The sequence below is a fragment of the Giraffa tippelskirchi genome, chromosome X (genome assembly GCF_054371585.1).
Source record: "Giraffa tippelskirchi isolate mGirTip1 chromosome X, T2T-mGirTip1v1.2.pri, whole genome shotgun sequence".
Taxonomy (NCBI): domain Eukaryota; kingdom Metazoa; phylum Chordata; class Mammalia; order Artiodactyla; family Giraffidae; genus Giraffa; species Giraffa tippelskirchi.
The window spans coordinates 106,267,260-106,291,206 of record NC_137289.1 but is presented as its reverse complement, the minus strand read 5'-3'; the positions used below and the strand labels follow the sequence as shown (position 1 = coordinate 106,291,206).

Here is a 23,947-nt window from a genome sequence, read left to right as displayed (position 1 = left end):
TAAAATGATTGTAGATTTGTTTCTTTGCTTTTCCAGTTTCCTGTTTCCTTGTCTCTAATCTTAGGGACAAAGGCCTGTTGTGTTGGATGCTATCCAAATGGTTTTTCAAGTGTTAATGTGTATTAATGCTACATATAGGAGAAGATGTGTTTAAGGCAGTCATAGATTTAAGAAGGCAGAAAGGTGCTAGAGAGCTCGGTGCATCAGTCACTTTTATACAGGGAAATAGTATGAACTTTTGAGGTCTCTTTTATCCCAGGGTATAAATGCATCTTTTTAGTTCAGCCTCAGATATAAAAAATAAATCAAAGATCTGTTGACCTAATAATAATAATCTCAGGCAATCACAGCTTATTGTGGCTTAAAGATGACAGTCAGTTCAACTGAGAGATTTGTTTGTACTTCTTTCCTTTTCCTTCCCTTCCATACCCATAGACTCACCCATGAGCAGCTAACCTCCTCCTTATAGTGTTAAACATTAGCTTAGGGATGAAAAGAGAAATGCTGAGTTCTGCCTGCAATTAGTGCATAGTCTAATGTAAGAGTATAGATTGAATTTTAGATCTTCTTGCATTTCTTTTGCATCTTACTCTGAAGAAGACTCTTGTTTTTTCAGGCAAAGTATCACTCTTAACCTACATTGTTGTTTCTTTTCATCCCAGTACTGTGTGAATTTGTCATCAGGTACACCCTCTTTTTCTTGTTTTGACAGTCTTAACTCAGAGCCATAATATTTCCAAGCATGAGAAAGTCTCTGTCACCACTACATTTTTATCTTGACCCTTTTTACTCTCCAGCTCTATTTCTCTAGATCTTCCTTTAATTCCAAATGAGTTACAATATGGCTTTGGACTTCTCTTTTTGTTCTTTGTTACATCTTTCTCTTTTACTGACAAACCTTAGGGCTGCCTGTGAACTGTAAGGAAATAGCTTGAATTAGATTCCTTGATGTCAGTCTTACAGGAAGCAGTGAGATCAGGATTAGAACCCAAGTTTACCTAAAATGGCTTTTTCCCCTACCATATCCTGTTGGCCTTTCTGGTGACCCTCATTTGATAATTTTGACCATCTTCTAAGTTTAACACAAGTACACTTTTTTTTTTTAACATTTATGCAAATAATATGTTCATTGTTTACACAAAAGCATTAGAATACATATAACCATAAAAAGTTAACAGCTTGAGAGCAGGAACCATCTGTTTTGTTCACATGTATTTCACTGCATCTAGCTTGGTGCAAGCTACTTAAGAATACTTAAGAAATATTATAGGAATGCCTTAATGGCTCGTTTGTATTTTACCATTTAGAGGCAAATCTTTTTTCTTTTTTCCAGCCACACCACTATAGGCAGTGTTTTTTTTTTGGCCACGCCCTGTTGCGTGTGGGATCTTAGTTCCCCAACCAGGAGTCGAACCTGTGCCCCCTGCAATGAAAGCATGGAGTCCTCAGCATTGGGTTGCTGGAGAACTGCCAAGGCAAATCTTTTTAAAAAGGAAATTAAAAAATTTATTTTTTTTTGGTTGCACTCGTCGTTGCTGCACACAGGCTTTCTCTAGTTGCAGTGCACAGGCTTCTCATTGTGGTGGCTTCTCTTGTTGCAGAGCATGGGCTCAGTAGTTGTGGCTCCCAGACTCGAGAGCACAGGCTCAATAGTTGTGAGGCACAGGGTTAGTTGCTCTGCAGCATGTGGAATCCTCCTGGACCAGAAATAAAATTCCTGTCTTTTGCGTTGGCAGCTAGACTCCCAACCACTGGACCACCAGGGAAGTCCTAAAAAACATTTTTGATATAAATCTTTAGAGGTTTTTCTATTAACAGTAAGTTTTCAATATTTAAAGTTGAACTAAATGCTGAACTATGTTGAACTAATGTTGAACTATGCTTTAGCATAGTGTATCAGGTTAATCTCTGTCTCCAAAACATGCTTTGTAATTTACGTTTCAGTTCCCTGCATAGTATTCTATCATATAGGTAGAACCAGTTCCCTGTTGAACATGTAGACTATATGTATTATCTGTCCTTGTAACTAACTTTTTGCACAGATCTGTGTTTATATTCTTAGCAGGATAGCTTGAAGTGGTAAGTTTTACTGAGTGAAAGCGTGTGTGTATATATATACACACATACGCACACAGTTTTGATGGATAGTGCTAGATTATGCTACAAAAATTTTTGCCAATTTATACTTATAGTACCAGTAGAATAATAAAACTGCTTATTTTCTTGAATTCTTGCCACTGTTGAGTATTTTTCTTAACACTACAGAGTATTACTGTTACTGTTTAATTTCATCATTTTCATACATAAAAATAGTACAGCACAATTATGAAGTTAAAGGGCAGGTGACTGTGTGTAGCACCTCTCCCAACTGTGTAGGTGATTCTTTTATCCTTGACAATTTCCTTGTTTGAGTCCACTCTTCCTCCTCTTTTTATGAAGTAAAGGACAAAAGAGAACAAGAAAGATTCCAGAACCGTTAAGTTGTTATAAAAGTTAAATTTAACTTCTCATTTGCATTTCTTTTTTTCTTTTGCATTTACTTTTTTAAGACCCGGTTCCTTTGTTAAATTTTGCCAGTTTTCTATAATAATTTAAGTTCAGTATATTTTTCCCCTTTTAAATAATCTACAGAGACTAAATGGATTTATTTTAAAATAAAATTCAAAATTATAAAAAGTAATTTTAAGTCTATAAATGAACTTGATTTCAAGGATTAAAAAGATCTGAGCTTTGGAAATCAGTTGATAGAGAGTTGAAATTAATATGTTTGAGGACACCATTCTTGGTTAAGTGGCAGAAGAAAACAGCATTCTTGCCTAAAGTACTGTTAAAAAGATTTCCTAGTGGCATGAACAAGGACTTCTTAAGCCAATAAATAACTTAGAATCACAAAGTGAAGATTATGTGGTTTAGGGAAGGAAAAGCTGTTAGACATATGCTGCAATCCTGAAACTGGTTTTTAAGCAATATAAGGATGTCCAAATAAATAATTTCCCTCATTTTCTATTAAGGAGTTCAGGAAAATCTGGTTATAGTATAGTAGGGATTTATTTTCATGATAGGTAGCTGACTTAAAGATTAGAAATAAGGATTGTGCTTTGGTTAAAAGAATTTCACTAGAGAGACTCTGGTGATGGGTGCTTGTAAAGTCTTAATGATTTGTTTGGATTAGGAAACGTGTTAAAGTCTTTCTTAAAATAGGATCTTAGGCCTACTGGAGTGATGTATAATTGTTGAGGGGGCTTCCCAGGTAGCACTAGTAGTAAAGAATCCGCCTGCCAAGATACTCTGGAGTAGGAAATGGTAACCCACTACAGTATTCTTGCCTGGAAAATTGCTTGGACAGAGGAGCCTGGAGGGCTACCGTCTATGGGGTCGCGTAGAATCGGACATGACTGAGCGACTGAACATAATGCTTATACACACAACACACCACACACACACACACACACACACACCCCTGATTGTTGAAAACTGTGTAAGTGAGTGGAAAGATAACATGTGCTTTGAAGAAGTGTCTCATTTATAAATCTGTACTTGTAGTTTGCAGCATTTACTTTTGTTACTTTGAACTTGAGGGCTTGTATTTATTTTTCAGTTCATCATCTCCCAACTGGTAATCACAGGGGCTTCTTATACTTCCCTTTTAGTTACTTTGGAGGACATCGTACTGTTTCTGTAAGGGCTCTTCAAATTCTAAAAAAATGGGTATTTTATGAAATCATGTACTCAGATTATTGGAAACATATTCTCCAAGTTTGTTGAAATTCCCATTAAAGGGGCAGTCCAGGTTTGGTATAGTGACTGCACAAAATTATCAGGGACCTTGACTTCTCCTGGTTAGAACTGTTTTAGGCAAAAATATCGAAGACTTGATTCTAGCTTAAACAATAGGGAGATTTATTTCCTCACACAGTTGAAAGTTCACAGGCAAGTTGTGCACTGGACATAGTTCAACATCTAGAAGTATCCAGGTACTTTCCATCTTACTGCTATCCTCTATGGGCTTCACCTTAAGACCAGTTTCCCTTGTGGTGGCAGTTGGTGACACATGCTTCCTTGTTCACATCTAGTAGAGAAAACACCTTTTCCATGACTGTCCTCTGTAAAATGAGTCAAACCTTGTTTGACTCCTCTGTCTAGCCTGATAAGTTGGTTTGCTTTTCTTTTTAGAAAAGTTAATCATTGATCTTTATGAGCTACCTACACTCCTGTATGAAGAACTAGAAAACAGAAGATGGCTTGAAATCAACTCTTCCTCAAAGCTGGAAAAATTACAATCTAAATGTCCTTTCAGTGGTTGGTTGGCATCATCTTTGTGCAGAAAAGATGAACATTATTCAAATAAGTTACTCGGTCAAATATGCGATAATGATTTGGGGTGATGCTTCTCTAATTGGAACGTATTCAGAAAGTTCTCTACATGGTATTCATTTTGGCAGCTTATTGATAAACAGTATGAAAACATTATACCTGGGATTTTAGATAATATTAATTTCCACCCACCCCATTTTTATCAGTATAGAATTTTATTACACTTGTTGAAAATCTTATTTACTTTCTGGTGACCTAAGAGGGATGCAGGGGGTGGGTAGGAGGGAGGCTCTAGACGGTAGGGAGTGATATATGTTTACTTACAGCTGGTTCATATTATTATATAGCAGAAATTATTGTAAAGCAATTATCCTCCAATTAAAAAAGAAAATACAACAACAAGAAAAGGCAGGGAGTTCAGGTCTTTTGAGCATGAACTGCCCTGTTCTCCCTACTTGGCCCTGCAATAAACCTTTCTCTGTTCCAAACTCCTCCTCCTCCCCGCGGGGGGCCCCCGCCCCTGCCCCAACACACACACACACACAAAATCATTACACTTGTTGAAAAGTTTTATTTGAAAATATGTTAATTCTTTTTGAAAATTGAGGTATAATTGATATATAACTGAGTTTCAGGTGTATAACATGATGATTTGATATTTGCATATACTGTGGAATGATCATACGAAGTCTTGTTAACAATTGTCACCATATACAGTTACAATTTTCTCCCCTTGTGATGAAAGCTTATAAGATTCACTCTGAGTAGCTACAAATATGCAATATAGTATTATTAATTATAGTCATCTTGCTGTACACTACATCCCCATGACTTACTGCTCATGAGTTTTTTATAAAAAGGTCTCTCTCCCAATTCTAATGTGCAGGTATAACTTTACCTCCTCCTCCCTGGGCTTCCCTGGTGGCTCAGCTGGTAAAAAATCTGCCTGCAATGCGGGAGACCTGGGTTCGATCCCTGGGGTTGAGAAGGTCCCCTGGAGAAGGGAACGGCTACCCACTCCAGTATTCTAGCCTGGAGAATTCCATGGACTGTATAGCATGGGGGTCACAAAGAGTCAGACACAACTGATCAACTTTCACTTCACACTGAGTTTCTGGATTGATAAGAGCTACAGTTGACCATTCAACAGCACGAGTTTGAGCTGTGCAAGTTCACTTACCTGAGAGGTTTTTTCAGTACATATATGTACTGCTGTGTTTATGATCTGTGGATGTGGAGTCTGCACATGCAAAGCCGACTATGGCATTTGATCACAGTGGATTTTGGTATCTTTGGTGGTCTTGGGACTAATTCACTGCAGTTACCAAGGGACAACTGTACTATAATTGTTTCCAGAGCCTGTTACACCTTGAAATGGATTCAGGTGTATGAGATGCCCTATTTTCAAATTGAGTTAGAGTTTGGAGTAAGGTAATTGTGGACTGGGTTTTTTGTTGATAATATGAAAGGAAGCAGCCCAAAAGGAATACAGTCGACCCTTGAACAACAGGGGTTTGCACTTCACAGGTCCACTTAACACATGAAATTTTTTCAGTAGTAAATACTACAGGTACTACACGATCTGTGGTTGGTTAAATTGAAGGATACAGAGCTGCGTATACAGAGGGTCGACTACAAGCTATACGAAGCTTTTCTACTGTGCAGAGGTCAGTGCCCCTTATCCTCTGTGTTGTTCAGTAGTCAACTGTAGTGCCTTTGCTCTTTGAGGTGGTTGAGCTCTTAAGTCACTTTTGGAAGTGAGATCACTTGTTAGAACAAATGACATCATATTCTAGAATATTAATCCATTTATCAGATTGGTCTCTGAGGAAGGTCAGGTTGATTCAAGAGATTGCCTGGATTCTGTTCAAGAAATGTGACCATGGTTTTACTTCCTTGAACTCCTATATATTTGACATTTGTTACCTTGTCTGACTATGAGTAGGGATGCCCCAGAGTTCTAAATTGTTTGATTTTAAATATAAATGTCTGCTTGGAGGTGGGTATGGTGGGAGTTTTGTTGTAATGTTTCTTGAAACTTGTATTCATTGATTTTGAAATGGGACACAATTGTGACTCATGCTTATTTTCTCTCTTTCAGCATTATCTGCATACCAGAGGTACTACAGTTTACAATCTGACTACTGGAAGGTTAGTGCACATTTGTATGCTCCTACCCTTCTCTTCCCTCCCCTTCTCTTATCTGGCAGATCACTGCTGGTTATACTCAAAACGAATTGTGCTCTTGCTTTTTTGTTTGTTTTGTTAATTGAAACTATTCTAGGGAAAAGGGATTGGAAAAAGAAAAATGAGTGTTCTTGATTTGCTCTGTCTTGTATGATTCAGGTCAGTTGCTCAGTCGTGTCCGACTCTGCGACCCCATGGACTGCAGCATGCCATGCTTCCCTGTCCTTCACCAACTCCTCGAGCTTGCTCAAGCTCATGTCCATCGAGTCGGTGATGCCATCCAACCATCTCATCCTCTGTCGTCCCCTTCTCTTCCCGCTTTCAGTCTTTCCCAACATCAGGGTCTTTTCCAAGGAGTCAGTTCTTCTCATCAGGTGGCCAAAGTATTGGAGCTTCAGCTTCACCATCAGTCCTTCCAATGAATATTCAGGACTGATTTCTTTTAGGATGGACTAGTTTGATTTCCTTTCAGTCCAAGGGACTCTCAAGAGTCTTCTCCAACACTACAGTTCAAAAACATCAATTCTTCAGTGCTCAGCTTTCTTTATAGTCCAACTCTCACATCCATACATGACTACTGGAAAAACCATAGCTGACTAGACGGACCTTTGTCAGCAAATAATGTCTCTGCTTTTTAATACGCTGTCTAGGTTGGTCATAGCTTTTCTTCCAAGGAGCAAGTGTCTTTTAATTTCATGGCTGCAGTCACCATCTGCAGTGATTTTGATTACCTTGTATTAAAAGAATTAGTTTATTCTGAGTTAATTTATTGGCCAAAGATGATCCAAAGTGTGAGAGTTAAAGCCAGCAAAACCAAATGGCAACAAAATGATTCTTCAGTTTTCTTAAGTTGGTACTTAGGTATAAAAGAAGTTTGAAGATGAGTGTATCAGGTTGAAAAGGGAAGGTAAAATGAAAATCTTTATTGATGTAGTCTGTCTGTAATTGGAGCTCTGAGAACTACTGAAGCTAACCATTTAAAATTTATTTATTTATTTTATCTGGAGGCTAATTACTTTATACTATTGTAGTGGGTTTTGCCATACATTAACATGAATCAGCCACGGGTGTACATGTGTCCCCCATCCCGAACCCCCGATACCTAAATGAAGAACTGCGCACAGCAATGAAAATAATCTATTTTCTTAGTTTAAGTAGTGCCTGGACAGATTAATCTTTCATATCATATTTACCTTTAAGTATAAGTTTACTGATCAGTGGGGTTTCTTCATCTGAATTGCCATTTCAGATTTTTAAGGTGGATTTTATTTTTTTATGTTGCCTAATTTATCTTTGTTTTTGACGTGTAGAGGTTTTAACAGTATATTTTGATAGTTTAAAAAAATGTATTGAAGATATCTTTTCTAGTCTTTTTAAAGCTTATTAAAGTATAATTAAATACTGTAAAATTCACCTGCTTTAATTTTGCGATTCAGTGACTTTTAGTAAATTTCCAGAGTTGTACAGCCGTAACCAAAGTTATTTTAGGACTTGTCCATCTCACCATAACAAAACCTCATGCCCAATCCCTGGCAAGCACTAATCTACTTTCTCTTTGTATGTATTTGTATTTTCTGGGTATTTTCATATGAATGGAATCACAATATGCAGTCTTTTGTGACTGACTTCTTTTACTAAGCGTATATTTTTAAGATTGATCCTTGTGTAGCATGTATTAATACTTCATTCCTTTTTATTATCTATTAATACTCCATTGTGTGACTATACCACATATTTTTTATTCATTCATCAGTTGATGAGCATTTTAGTTGTCTCCATTTTTTGACTGTTGTGAATAATGCTCCTGTGAATATCTATATATGAGTTTTTTTGTGGACATATAGTTTCAGTTCTCTTTGGTAAATAATCAGGAGTAGAATTGCTAGGTTGTAAAGTAAATCTGTGTTTAACATTTTGAGAAACTGCCAGAATTGTTTTCTAGAGTAGCTATAACATTTAACATTCTCACCCACAGTGTTTGAGGGTTTTGGTTTCTCCATATCCTCATTAACACTAGAAATTGTCCAGCTTCTGATTGTAGCCCTAGTAGTGGATAGGGAATAGTATCTTAGTATAGTTTATATTTGCGTTTTCCTAATGAGTAAATCTGTGTTTAACATTTTGAGAAACTGCCAGAATTGTTTTCTAGAGTAGCTATAACATTTAACATTCTCACCCACAGTGTTTGAGGGTTTTGGTTTCTCCATATCCTCATTAACACTAGAAATTGTCCAGCTTCTGATTGTAGCCCTAGTAGTGGATAGGGAATAGTATCTTAGTATAGTTTATATTTGCGTTTTCCTAATGACTGATGTTGAGCATTGTTTAACGACCACATTAGCTGTTTGTATATATTGTTTGATGAAATGCCTATTTAAACCCTTTGCTGATTTTTACTTTTTTTAATTAGTGTGTTGTAAGAGTTGTTTGTATATTCTGGATACAAGCCTTTATTGGATATAATTTGCAAATATTTTCTCGAAGTCTGTGGCTTATTTTTTCGCTGTCTCAAGAGTATAGTTTGAAGTGCAAAAATTTTAAATTGTGAAGACATCTAATTTCTCAACTGTTTCTTTCATTGCTTATGCTTTTGGTTTTGTAGCTAAGAAACCTTTGCCTAATCCCATGTCATGGTGATTTCTTCCATTGTTCATTCAGTCAGTTGCTTCGGTACAGATGGTACTGCAATAAATAGTACAAATTTCTTTTTGTATTTTTGTTAGTGGTTCTTTGGTATAAGTGGGATTGCTATGAACTTAGTGAGTGGTACACACTGTGTGAACCACTCATTTCAGATCTCTTGTTTTTCCTTGGTCTTAACTAAGAAAATCTGTCAGATTTTTTGTGAAATCTGATGAATGAGAAATCATGTCTCTAAGTCGTTTTAACTTGCATTTTCTTAATTGAATTTTTAATTGAAGTTTAAAGACTATTTGTATTTTCTTTAAAATATTTGTTCATCTCTCGTCCCAGTTTTTCAGTTGGACTGTTGTTTTCTTTCTCTGTTTTATATAGCTATATTTTATGTATGATGCATATTTATCCTTTATCTGTGATAAAAGTTGCAGTTTTCCACTTGTTTTAATTTGCTTTTGTGTTTGTTTTTGCCCATGCAGAGGTTATTTCTTTCTGTCTAGTCAAAATTTTCAGTATTTCCTAAATTGCATCCGCATCTTGAATCATAAGATAGTTTTTTCCTTACTTCCACATGTCAGACAGATTGACCTACATTTTCTTTTAGTACTTGAATGGTTTTAGGTTTTTAATTTAAGTCTTGATCCATTTGGGATTTATCCCTAATTTGTAGTGTGAGGAACATCTAAGTTTATTCTTTTCCTGTGGTTAATTATCTCAATACACTATATTGTTTAAAAAAATTCAGCTTTTCCCTACTAATTTGAGATGTTGCCTTAGTTGTATGGTAAATTTTCATATGCAGATTTGTCTATTTATGGTTTCTCTGGTCTATTTCATTAGTCTGTGCATCAATTAATACTATACTATTTTACTTATAGAAGTTTTGCAATATGTTTATACTGTGCTTAGTTGCTCAGTTGTGTCCGACTCTTTGCAACCCAATGGACCCCACCCAATGGAGCCCACCAGGCTCCCCTGTCCATGGGGATTCTCCAAGCAAGAATACTGGAGTGAGTTGCCGTGTCCTCCTCCATGGGATCTTCCCAACCCAGGAATTGAATCCGGGTCTCCCACATTGGAGGCGGATTCTTTACCTCTGAGCCACCAGGGAAGCCCATGTTTATACTACATATACAGTATGTATATGGTACTGCTACAACATCTTTTCCCCATTGTTGTTTTTAGGGTTTCCCTGACTGTCCTTTCTTTGTTGCTTGTTTTTCCACATAAACTAATTAACTCCAAAAAATAGCTGATTTTTCTTTCCAGCTTTTTTCAGGTGTAATTTACATTACTTTAAATGTTCGAAGTATGATTAAGTTCTTTTATTTTGTAAATAACAATCTAAGGATGGAAATGAACATCCTTACTCTAATGACAACTAACTTCAAAAATTTTCAGTTTAAAGTCAGCATTTTTCTTTTGTATGAAAATACTTTTCTGGTATCCTTTGACATAATTTTATGTTTTTTCTCCTTAAATCAGTCTTGCATTTCTGAAGTAAATTCAAATTAGCAGTAAGTTTTTATTGTTAGTTATATCTGGATTGGGATTGCTAATGTGTAACATCTTTGCATCTTTGTTCATAATTGAAATTGGTCTATATTTTTTCTTTCTTGAGTTGTCTTTATGTAATGCCTAGAAGCTGGTTCTACATTCCAAGGACCTGGTCAGAGGAAGAGAAAGCAGAGTGCAACAGCCCTTTCTTTGAAAGGAATCATGAGATTTTATACATCCCTTCATATGCATCTCACTTATGAGAATGTAGTAATTTGAAAACTGTCAGCTGCAAGAGAGGCTGAGAAATGTCTTATTTTGTCTGATCATGATAATAGGACTGCAAACAATGTTGTTACAAAATAGACTATATTATTAATAGAAATTCATATTATTGGTGAATAAGGGAATTATGTCTATATGCTGTGAAAGCCTTGTTGTTTCACTTAAATTTTTTTCCTGGATAATGGGGAGTGTAAGTATGAACTTAAGTAGGAAAGGGAAAAACTCTCAGCTTGACTGCTGCACTGGTAGCAGGAGTGCTGTAGTCTAGATTTTAAGAAAATTAAACAAAAGTATCTTTATCCAGGGCTCTTCCTCAGAAAGGCACATCCAAAGCTATTATCATCATCTCAGCACCTGCCACCTCTGCTCTAATTAAACGATTGCCAGCATTGCAACTTCATTGTTCATTTTTAGTATCGACCATGACAGCCTATCACCATGCTGAGCTTCTTGCTTGAGTGATTCAGGCTGTCTCCAGGTTCTGGTTACTACTACTGAAATCCTCTGCTTATGTTGCATGGGATTTGAGTAGTCTTGTCCACAACTCTTGTTTTTGAATCCTCTTATCTTTAATGTGTAATTTTTTTTTTACAGCATGTGAGACTTACCGAGAATTTTATGTATCATATTCTATCCATTGAGCAATTACCATGTACTAGATATGTTTTGTTGGTGGTGATAGATACATTACCTCCTTTACTTCTCACAAATATCCCAAGTGTCAGGTTGTTATTTTAAATATTTTACATGTATGATCTTAATAAATAACCCTATGAAATTATGACTCAGTTAACTTGTTTTGTGAGTCAGTAGTGACAAGCCAAGTGGCTAGAGTGATGTGACAAGTGGCTAGAGTGATGGCCACTCTAGCCTGATTTCATGATCACTATACAATACTATGCCTAGATTTTGGAAGCAGAGCTTTTTTTTTTTATTTTTTATTTTTTGGAGTATAGTTGATTTACAATGTTGTATTAGTTTCATGGAAGCAGAACTTCTGCTCTATTGCTATAACTTTGGATCTGATTGATGTAATGAGCTTTAACAACCTCTTTTGCTATATATTATTGTAACTAGGAACTACCTTTTGTGTCCAAAAGGTAGTTTGGACTGTATTAAGGAAATGATTCTGTATAAATTGAGCAAAGTATTAAATTCTTTGATGAAAATGTGTAACAGGTTATTTAAGGCTGTAAAATACTGATTTATTCAGCAGTACACCTTTCCCCAATAACTTCTATATGCTTGTTACTTTACCATAGGGATCAACAGATGACTTGAATTCTGTCTCTACCTTTTTACAAGCTCATTTCTAATTGAGGAGATAAAGGGCCTATCTGTAATAGACATGAGTATTCATTTGGAAATTTGTTTCAAAAAGCTTAACTCTGTTTGCACTTGGAAATGTGTCAGATAATAATGATACTTGTGGAAAGAAGAGATGAGTGATGAGTATGATGGATAGGAATTTGCCAAATTGAGAAATAGTTGAAGGAACGACGGCATTGGCTTGTTCAGCAAAGGAAGCATATGTGTTTAAAATCATGGAAATGTGTAAGAGCATATTTTATTCATAGGTCTGCATGTCATTTGTCCTAGTTGAAGTGGTGGCTCTGAGATTGGGAAAGTTGAGCAAGAGTCATAAAATGAAGACCTTTATAGTCAGGCTAGGTTGTAGGGAATCTTTAGAGGAGTTTAAAATAAGAGTTAGAAATGTTTTGAGTTTTTTAAGCTCTCTGGCAGTGGTGTGGAAAGTATGTTGAAAAGGATGGGGGGTGGGGGTATGGAAGGGGAGGCTAAGGTTTGGGAGCTGAGTTAGGAAACTGTTGAAACAGGCCAAGTAGACAAAGGCAAAGTCCTAAATTACCTAGAGAAAGGCAGTAAAAATGGAGAAGAGGATAGATTCAAAAGCTTTGAGATTGTAAAATGAACTTTGTGAAAAGGATGAATTTGGCTTATTGGGAGGGAGGAGGTAAGAGAGGAAAAGTAGGATTACTTCTTGGCTTGGTTAACTGGTGAGATTGCTATCATTGTAGCATCAGAGTCTCCCATACAGTGTAAGATTCATAGAGTTTCAGGTATTTGTAGTACATTCAACAGGTGGAGAGTACCCAGTTTGATTGACGGTTAATACCTTCCTCATTTTGGTGACCATGACATATTAACAGGAGGTGGAAGGGGAAGAAAGCGAAAACTTTCTGTTCTTTATGCAAAGAAAGCAAAAGCTTTCTCAGAAACCCCATGGTAGAAATCTCACTGGCGAGAGTTTTTATGTCACCAACTTTTTCACAGTGGAAGTAGCCAGGAAAAAGGAGGTTGATGACAGTGGCTTCTATGGGATTTCATAGACAGATTTAAGAAAATTTGGCAGTAAGAGAGTCTAATACGAGGTTGCCAACTGCTGACTTAATGAACCACACATCCTTGAGAATAACTTTAGACATAGTATAAAAGCCTTCAACATAAATGAATTGTAATCTTACTGTTACAATTTCTTAATTTGGGGTTGTGATGAGTACTGTAATACAGTCTAGGTCAGAAGTTGATAAGCTTCTTTTGTAAAGGGCAGCAGAGTAACTGTTTTAGACTTCATAAGCCAGATAGTCTGTGTGTTGTAACTGTTTGGCTCTATTGTTGGATCTGGAAGCAGCTATAGGCGGTAAGTAATAAATGAGTGGGTGCAGCTATGTTTCAGTACTACTTTATTTACAGAAATCGATGGCTGGCTGGATTGGCCCATGTGTCATAGTTTGCTGATATCTGATAGAGATGCTCTAATAACCTCTAAGGATTTGGACTGAAGCAGGAGTTTGTTTTATAAATAATACATTTCTCAGAAAGCTTCTCCCTTAACTTCTCACAGTAGATTGAAGAATGACTTCATCACATTTAAACTCATTTTCCTATCAGTGCTTTTGCTCAGGTCATCCTTCTGCCTAGACCCATGTTTCTCAGTGGGGCTGCTATTGGCATTTTTGATGAGAGTATACATTAGTAGGGAATACATCTTTATCAGGGCACATAGCCATTCACAGCCCCAGGTCACTATTTCCAAAAGTGTGTGGATTAGAACCACTGGCTGAGGTGGCTTGTTTTTCCTTCTCCTTTCCTAGCCATCCTTAGGATACAGTACCCAGGTTCTATCTCTTTTCCTAGTCCTTATTATGTAATCCTTAATTAACTCTTAAGTGGTTACAGCTTGGAATACATTGTTCATGTAACTTCGTAATCATTTGTCTTTAGATTATAAATTCATTGAGGGTAGGAATTTTTGTCTTTTTTGTTCACTTCTGTATTCCCAGTGCCAGTAACTCTGTTATGACTCATAATAGGTGCTCAATAAATGTTCAAATTACATTGTCTTCTATTATGGAAAAATGAGACTTGCCTTCTTGCTGAGATTTATAAGCTCCTGACTAATAGGGACTATCCCTTATACTAATTCCGTGTCACCCAGGGAACTGAACTTGATACCCAACTGGGTGATGCAGTTTGCTAAACCTTTGGACATCTGCTAGGTGGAGAGCATGGTGCAGGCTAGGCGATAACAGGGTATACAGAGATGATTGCACTTTTGTCTGGTGGGATGGAGATTAGTCAATACACAAATAACAAAAATACAGTAGTTAAAAGAGTCCACTCTGGAGGCAGACGTAGATTCAGTTCCTGTGTCTGCCACTGTCTCTTTGAACAAGTTGCTTAATCTCTCTTGATTCTGTAAAGTTCTGCCACCTCACAGAGCTGTTGTTGTTCAGTCGCTAACTCGTGTCTGACTCTTTGAGACCCCATGGACTGTAGCTCTCCAGGCTTCCTTGTCCTCAGCTATCTCCCAGAGTTCACTCAAATTCATGTCAGTGATGGTATCTAACCATCTCATCCTCTGCTGCCCACTTCTCCTTTTGCCTTCAGTCTTTCCCAACATCAGGGTCTTTTCCAGTGAGTCAGCTCTTCACATCAGGTGGCCAAAGTGTTGGAGCTTCAGCATCAGTCCCTCCAATGAATATTCAGAGTTGATTTCCTTTAGTATTGACTGGTTTGATCTACTTGTAATCCAAGGGACTCTCAAGCACCAGAATTCGAAAGCATCAGTTTTTTGGTGCCCAGACTTCTTGATGGTCCAACTCGCACATCCATACATGACTACTGGAAAAACCATAACTTTGATGATACGCACCTTTGTTGGCAAAGTGATGTCTCTACTTATTAATGCACTGTCCAGCATGTTAGAACCTTTTAAAAGAAATGACGTTAGCATTTGCATGAAATTAAGTTCTTACTGTTGTACCATGTCGCATGCTAGGGACATTGTACTAAGGCAAAATTTAGAGGTTGGAAAGATTACCTCTGGCTTGAGGTGGGAGAAGCAACAAAGCTCCACAAGGAAAATGGCATCTTAAATAGATCTAGATGGATTGATAAAATTTATACAGTGGCACGGGTGGTGACAATAAGCTTTCCTAGAGGGGGAAGGATGAACTATGAACAGAGGAAGTTGAGAGAATGCAGGATACGTACTGAAAGCAGAAAGATTCCTCAATAAACTCGTATTTCCACCACATACCTTCTCTGGGCAGTTACCTAATTTGGTGAAAGATGCTATCTATTGTTATTCAACCGTGGTCTCTTCCCCTCCATCTCCCCCACCTAGGGAGACAGTTGTGTTTCAAATCTAGACTTTCTTGGGTAGAACATTTTGAATTAACTACTCTTGTATTCTGAATATCATACCTCCCCACTCTACACACACAGTAAAGTGTGGGAGAGAGTATATTTTAATCAGTTTGGCTTGTTCAACCCTTGAGTATTGTCCTTAATACCTAGTAAAAGTTCACTTTATTTCAGCAATAGGGCGAGGTGGGAAAGGAATGATCCTGATTGAAGCCATTTTCAACTAAATTTTAAAAATTTGAATGTGAACTTTTGAATCCGATGTTCTTCTGAGATCTTTGTGAATACCCCTGTAGCATGTAGTTTTCTCATTCAGAGAATTGAGGGTAATGAGGATCTAATGAAATTAAATTTCCATATTTATCACATTTTAAGATATACTTCAGAAAACTTTTTCAGTGCTTCCAGAAAGGGTACATAGAATGCGAAGGAAATATATGATATGACCCTAGAACAAATTTTAGTATTAAAAAGAATAATTGCATACCAATAAGTCCCCCAGGTGTTTATTATACTCTGGACTTTAAATATCACTGATTCTTTAGTGCAGTCATTGAATGACAGCAGTTTTGGGATAAGGACTGTAGTTGCCTCAGACCTAGCACAAAATGACTCTGAGTAATGGTCTTTACTGTCTCCTAGAAATACCCTGTCGGGTTGAGTCCCTGTTGCCCACAGCTGTATAGCCATTCATCTTGTGGTTGTTGTTTAGTCACCAAGTGGTGTCCATCTCTTTTGTGATATCATGGACTGTAGCCTACCAGGCTCCTCTGCCCGTGGGATTCTCTAGGCAAGAATACTAGAGTGGGTTGCCATTTTCTTCTCCAGGGGACTTTCCTGACTCAGGGATCAAACCCATGTCTCCTGCATTGGCAGGCGGATTCTTTACCACTGAACCACCTAGGAAGCCCATAGTCATCCATACTACACCCTTGATTAGCTTCCTTCCCTTCCCTGCCTTACTTCTCCAAATCCATTAGTGGTGTTTTCTAGGGTAACTTCCCAAATAAAATACTTATACTGAAAACTTTTGTCTCAGGGTGTACTTCTGAGGAAATATAACCTAAAATAATGCAGTAAGATATATTTTAGTAAGAATTTGAAAATTTTTAAGTTTTGGACTATAGAATTTGGATAACATATAGTAGGTACTCAGCTGTTTGCCCTTTTTGAAAAAAAAAAAAAGTAGCTAGCTAGTTTCCTATATGGGGGCGGGAGGTTGTATTGAATCTGGATAAGCATCTCTGTTTTGTAGTGCATGCAAAAGGAATCACTGATGCTTATAGCCCCAAATGTAAGTGACTAGGTGTCATTTTAGCATGTTGGTTTTTTGTTAATACTAAAATTATAGGTTATAGGTTTATATCGTGCATTTACTTTGAATTCTAACTACCTTCCTGGCAACACTGAACATAAAATTAAATCCAGTCGGAAAGAACCAGAGAAAGAGTACAGAGATACAAGCAAGAGAGATTAAGATAGCATATTTCAAGCATTTTCTTATTCCTGAAAAATGGGTTTTTCTTTTAGACTTACCTATGGAGTTCTGCTGACAGATTTTTTTTTTAATTTGAAGTATAGTTGAATTACAGTTAATTTTTCCTGTATAGCAAAGTGACTCAGTTGTACATATATATATACATTCTTTTTAATATCTCCTATTATGGTTTATCCCAGGACTTTGGATATGGTTGGATATACTTCCTTTGCTATACACTAGGATCTTATTGTCCATCCATTCTGGATGTAATCGTTTGTATCTACTAACCCCACACTTCAGTCTATCTGCCCCCGCTGTTGGCGATCACAAGTGTGTTCTCTGTTTCTGTGAGTCTGTTTCTGTATCATAGGTTCATTTGTGTCATGTTTTAGGTTCCACATTATAAGTGACTTAATGGTCTTTGTCTTTCTGACTTGACTTCACTTAGGATGATAGTCTCTAGTTGCATTCATATTGCTACAAATGAAATTATTTTTATGGTTAAGTAGTATTCCATTGTATATATGTACTGCATCTTCTTTATCCACTCATCTGTCCATGAGCATTTAGGTTGTTTCCCTCTCTTGGCTGTTGTGAGTAGTGTTCCTGTGAACATAGGGGTGCACGTATCTTTTTGAATTACAGTTTTGTCCAGATACATATGCCCAGGAGTGGGGTTGCAGGATCATATGGTAATTCTACTTTTAGTTTCCTGAGGGCGTCCATACTGTTTTTCATAGTGGCTGCAACAACTTGCATTCCCACCAGAAGTGTAGGAGGGTTCCCGTCTCTCCACCCCTTCTCCAGCATTTGTTATTTATAGACTTTTTAATGATGGCCATTCTGACTGGCCCACTCCAGTACTCTTGCCTGGAAAATCCCATGGACGGAGGAGCCTGGTAGGCTACAGTCCATGGGGTCTCGAAGAGTCGGAGACGACTGAGCGACTTCACTTTCACTTTTCACTTTCATGCATTGGAGAAGGACATGGCAACCCACTCCAGTGTTCTTGCCTGGAGAATCCCAGGGACAGAGGACCTGGTGGGCTGCCGTCTATGGGGTCGCACAGAGTCGGACACAACTAAAGCGACTTAGCAGCAGCATTCTGACTGGTGTGAGGTGATACCTAATTGTAGTTTTGATTTGCATTTCTTTAATAATTAGTGATGTTGAGCATCTTTTCGTATGTCTATTGGCCATCTGTATGTTGCTGACAGATTTTTTACTTCAGGACAAGTTTGATTGGAAAGAAACCACAGGATCTGTCCAAGTTGATTGGATTCTGTGCCATGTGTTGAATCTTAAGCTATTTTGGTGTTTTAAAGATATGTTGTAAATATATTGTAATGCAGGATAGAGTGTTAATACATCGTAGATACTATATTTTATAATAATAACATATGTATTAGACATAAATGCTTTTCCTAAAAGTCTCTCTTTTCCCTTTCTTTTCAGAATGCTGCCTTTTTATATGGTCTTGGTTTGGTCTACTTCCATTACAATGCATTTCAGTGGTAAGTTGATGTAAAACTAGTAACTCCAGTTGTTTCCATATATAGCTTTTGTTTGCATTTTTCTGTTTGTGTGTATGTATGTGTAATAAATACAAAATATTTTAATATCAATAAACCCATGCTTTCCAATAATCTCTTGAAATTATTAGTTTGTTCCTTTAGAGATATTGACCCACCTTAAATTATTAAAAATGTATATGTTCCTAAAAGAATCTGGTATGAAGAAGACTTAGATTAGAAAGCTTTTGGAATTTCTGTTACTTATTATACCTGGTGGTCCCCAGGTTGTTTGAACCGGGGAATGACTGTGCTCTCTGTTCTCAAGGTTTGTGGGTAAGTGATGTATGATGACCAGTATTTGCTTTTCAGACTTTTAGACATATTGCCTGCTCCTTCCCTTCTTCCTTAACCAAAACACACATGCACATGCACACACACTAGTACTTTCCAATTTCTAGTAGCTAGGGACTAGATTTTAAACTCTAAATTCTCTCTTCTGTAAAATAGTAATAATGTACCACCTTCAGAGTCAGACATTAAATATGATAGAAATATGTAAGATTTTATAAACAGTAAAGTATATAGGACCCTGTTACTATGGCCTTTGCCCCCTTGCTTTTCTGTTTACCAGACAAGACAGTAGCATTCTCTAGTGTAAAGAACATAGTTGACAGATTGATATTGTGTTCTCAGCACTTTTAGTTTGATCTGTTTGCTCGGGTGTGTGTGTTTTAGGTACATTGCAGTTAATTGCCTTTTCTACTCTAATAGAGTTTTGACGATCAAATGAGATAATGTACGTTTTGTAAACTGTAAAGCCCTATGTAGATTTTTTTTTTGGAAATATATTCAACTTTGTCAGTGTCCTTTCTAGTCTCCATAATTTTAAGCTTGAGTGAGTGCTGAGAAAGTCCAGAGGAAGGTTTCTACCAAAGGTTATATATAACCCTGTCATATACCTGATGGGCACCGTGGATATTTATTACAGAGCTTTTAAATGTGCATTGGCAATGATGTGATATGATTGCTCCAAAGAGGAGACTTCAGACATGAATGACTTTTCCCAGATGCCTTTTCTTTCCTCTTTGCTTTTGGTCCTGTTGGTTTTTGATCATCAATGGAAGCACTGCATTGTTAGAGAACACCTGTGTGGATAGAGTATTATAATCATTCAAATCATTCATTTTCATGGTAAACTTTACAAAGCTATAATTGGTCTTTATAAAGAAGTTTTGTAATATTTTTCTTTTAAATTGTACATTGTTGTAGAACAACCTAAAATTTAAGCCTCCTAACTCTGTATGCAGTGTATCATGTATCATCAAGAGTAGATTAGGAGTGTTTTAAAATCTCTTAGGTTCTTGAAGATCTTATTTATAGAATTCACAGTTGTAAACTTTTAGAACCAGAAGTGGCCTTAGAGATTAATTAGTTTTCTCCCTTAATTTTATAGATGAAGAAGACAAGAGATATGTGTGTGTGTATGTGTGGAACTCAGTATTATGTAATTGGTTGCAGAAGCAAGCTTATGCTCAGATTTCCCACTCTAATTATTTTGTCTATTGTAGTCTGTCTGCAAGTTTGAAGATTGATAGGTCATTGTTTTTAATCAGTATTTATAATTGCTCTTCCGGGCACATTTGTACCATCTTTATGGCCAGTCAGAAATAATTTAGGTGAAACTCAAGGCAAGGAGCGCTACACTTTTAGAAATGGACAGGTATACCTCACCTGAGTTAGTTTTCACCTACCTGTGATAACTTGTGAACTCTCTGTAGATCACAGATAAAAAAGCATAAAATCAATAGTGAGGTGAAGCCATCATCAGTTCAAAATTGGATTTCTGCTTTATTGACTATGCCAAAGTCTTTGACTGTGTGGATCACAATAAACTGGAAAATTCTGAAAGAGATGGGAATACCAGACCATCTGACCTGTCTCTTGAGAAACCTGTATGCAGGTCAGGAAGCAACAGTTAGAACTGGACATGGAACAACAGACAAAAAGCCTCTTGATAAAAGTGAAAGAGAAGAGTGAAAAAGTTGGCTTAAAGCTCAACATTCAGAAAACTAAGATCATGGCATCCGGTCCGATCACTTCATGGGAAATAGATGGGGAAACAATGGAAACAGTGACAGACTTTATTTTTTTGGGCTCCAAAATCACTGCAGATGGTGCTTGCAGCCATGAAATTAAAAGACACTTACGCCTTGGAGGGAAAGTTATGACCTAGATAGCATATTTAAAAGCAGAAACATTACTTGGCCAACAAAGGTCCGTCTAGTCAAGGCTATGGTTTTTCCAGTGGTCATGTGTGGATGTGAGAGTTGGACGGTGAAGAAAGCTGAGCGCCGCAGAATTGATGCTTTTGAAGTGTGGTGTTGGAGAAGACTCTTGAGAGTCCCTTGGACTGCAAGGAGATTCAACCAGTCCATCCTAAAAGAGATCAGTCCTGGGTGTTCGTTGGAAGGACTGATGTTGAAGCTGAAACTCCAATACTTTGGCCACCTAATACGAAGAGTTGACTCATTGGAAAAGACCCTAATGCTGGGAAGGATTGGGGGCAGGAGGAGAAGGGGATGACAGAGGATGAGATGGCTGGATGCCATCACTGACTCGATGGGCATGGGTTTGGGTAGACTCTGGGAGTTGGTGATGGACAGGGAAGCCTGGCGTGCTGCAATTCATGAGGTCACAAAGAGTCGGACATGACTGAACTACTGAACTGAACTAAAAAGTGTGTGACCATGTCAAGTTATGGGGCTTGTAATGTGGAAAACTGAATCTTTTGATTCTTTATCTACATACGATTTCTGTGTCCTTCAGTTCCCTTAATGAAATGATGTAAGAATGATACAATCTCTGAATTACTGTGTGCCTTCTGTTTTGTTGATCCTGTCTTGGTTACCATTTTCTCATGTCTTAAGTTTCAGCTCTAGCTGCTCCCTAAAATGATATATCTCACACCTTCTCTGTCTTTTAAAAAATATTTATTTATTTATTTATTTTGTCTGTTCGAGTCTTAGTTGTAGCACACAGGCTCTCTACTTGTGGCACATGCGCTCAGTAGTTGTGGTGTGAGGGCTTAGCTGCTCCAGGGGATGTGGGATCTTTGTTCCTGGACCAGGGATCAGACGTGCGTCCCCTATGTTACAAGGTGAATTCTTAACCACTAGACCCCCAGGGAAGACATTCACACTCTCTCTTAATCCATCATGGGTGTATATTTTCTATTTTCCTGACCAGATGTTCTTTCACAAACTGTCCCCAATTTTGCTTTCACCTACCTCATTATTACTTGAACAGCCACAAAATTAGAAAGCTTGTAGTAGGTGCTTGGTGAGAGTTTTAGAGTATAGCCTTAATGGATAGGAACTTCCTCAGTTCAGTTCAGTTCAGTTCAGTCACTCAGTTGTGTCTGACTCTTTGTGACTCCATGAACTGCAGCACTCCAGGCCTCCCTGTCCATCACCAACTCCCTGAGTCCACCCAAACCCATGTCCATCGAGTTGGTGATGCCATCCAGCCATCTCATCCTCTGTCGTCCCCTTCTCCTCCTGCCCTCAATCTTTTCCAGCATCAGGGTCTTTTCCTAGGTTAAGACTAAATTTGTGTGGGGATTTTTTGTTTTATTTATAGGTAGCTATTAACTTCTGGGAGCAGCCCCCCCCCCCACACACACACTTAAGTTCTTTGGATTTGTTGAAAAAATATTTGCAGAGAAAGATATGGCATGCTTTTTTTTTGTATTGTTAGCTCAGAATGTCCTAGCTCTGGAACATTTATAATTTAAGTAGAGTTTAATATTTGGAAATGGTGTCTGTTGGTATTTAATTAGATTAAGTATTTGAGAAGAAAGCATGCAACATGTGTGTTGGAGTTGGTGATAGTGACCTAATAAATTACTAAGAGCAATTTTATCAACTATGGGTTTTATCTTGTTAATCTGTCTTGTTTCTTGCCCTATTATGTTGCACACACACTGCCCCCCCCCCCCGCTTTTTTTTTTTTTTTTTTTGAGTTGACGTTAGCCTCTTGAGTCAATTCAGTAACTTGGTCAGTTTTTCTACTTTCAATTTGAGGAGCCCAGTGTCAGAAACAGAGCAACTGTTAAATTCTCAGTAGATGTATCATAATTATTTAATTTTACTATTATCATACATAGTAACTTGTGACCAGACTTAAAAATTATATATCCCGAAGAAAAAAGGAAGACATAGAAGCCCAAAGTAAAATACATGCAGCAGAGAGCTAGAACCAACATCTATAAAGCTGTTCCTTTCCATGTTCATGCCTATGCCTTCACTTCATGAGGGTGGCAAATTGCTAAGAGTACTTGAACGAGCTTTTCCTTGCCTTTATAGTAAGAAACTTATATCTTTGAGTGAAAAAAATTGAACCATGTACAGTAATAAATTATTATAACTTGTAGCCATATTTCTGAATATACCCCCTTGAAAATCCTACCATTCCTCTCTCTTTAGCTTGTAACCTTTTGTATCCCCACTGATCAATATCAGAATGATCTTATGGTAGCAAATCTAACAGCTACATAATTCTTTGCCAGAGGCAGAGGATTTTGGAAATTAGCTTCCCAAATCTGATTGATAAGGCCTGGTAAAGAAATGTAGTGATTATTATGTTGACATCAGCAAGGAGTAGGGTAATGAGATGGAGGTGAGTTCAAAAAGACAGAGATGTTAACGCGTTACAAGTGAGTTTTTTCCAGGACTCATTTCCAATTACAAGTATACCAATTATTTGTACCAGTTACCAAGTGTTCTTAAGGGTATAGTAATCGCTGCTTGCCTTGTAAAGTCACTGCTTTGGGTTCAAACATAAACATAAACCTAATGTATTCGAGATAACCACCATTGACCTTGAGTCTTGTTTAACATGGAGTCTGGCAAAAACTTAATATATGTTTTCTGAGCTATCATTATGCAAACTAATTCTCTTAGACCAGAGTTTAAGTATATTTCTATTAAAATCAGTTGATGTTAACGTATGTTGAATTTATTCTGTTTGCTTCTGTTTTGTAAAAAGCTAGCAGATAAATAAGGTAGTTTTGGTAAAATGATGCTTACCAGTGACACATAGATTGCCAGAGAGAATTTGGAAGGGTTTGGACTGATTAAGCCTCAGGGAAATTATGAATAAAAACATAAACTTTACAATGGAGAGGAGAAAAAAATCCCATTGTCTGCAGTGATGAAATGAAGTTGGCTGAGGAGGGCAAAAGACCCAAGAGGTAATAAATTAGCAAATGTCAATGTGAATAAACCAGTGTATGATACTTCTAACTTAGCCTCCCATTTAAGATCCTCTCTGTTTCAACCTCAAATGATCTTTTTACCCTTATTGT

The 23,947-nt window shown here is 37.3% G+C and overlaps 1 protein-coding gene across 18 annotated transcripts in view; it reads left to right on the top strand.

The window, feature by feature from the left end:
• The window catches only part of KDM6A (lysine demethylase 6A), a 181,540-nt gene that overhangs the window by 63,079 nt on the left and 94,514 nt on the right, over window positions 1-23,947 (top strand). For 17 of the 18 annotated variants that reach the window (XM_081566394.1, XM_081566390.1, XM_081566391.1 and 14 more), the window contains exons 4-5: window positions 6,416-6,465; window positions 18,524-18,582. In XM_081566394.1, the coding sequence (XP_081422520.1) occupies window positions 6,416-6,465; window positions 18,524-18,582 (109 nt within the window). The remainder of the gene's footprint in view (window positions 1-6,415; window positions 6,466-18,523; window positions 18,583-23,947) is intronic. The other variant, XM_081566393.1, reaches the window with a different exon arrangement.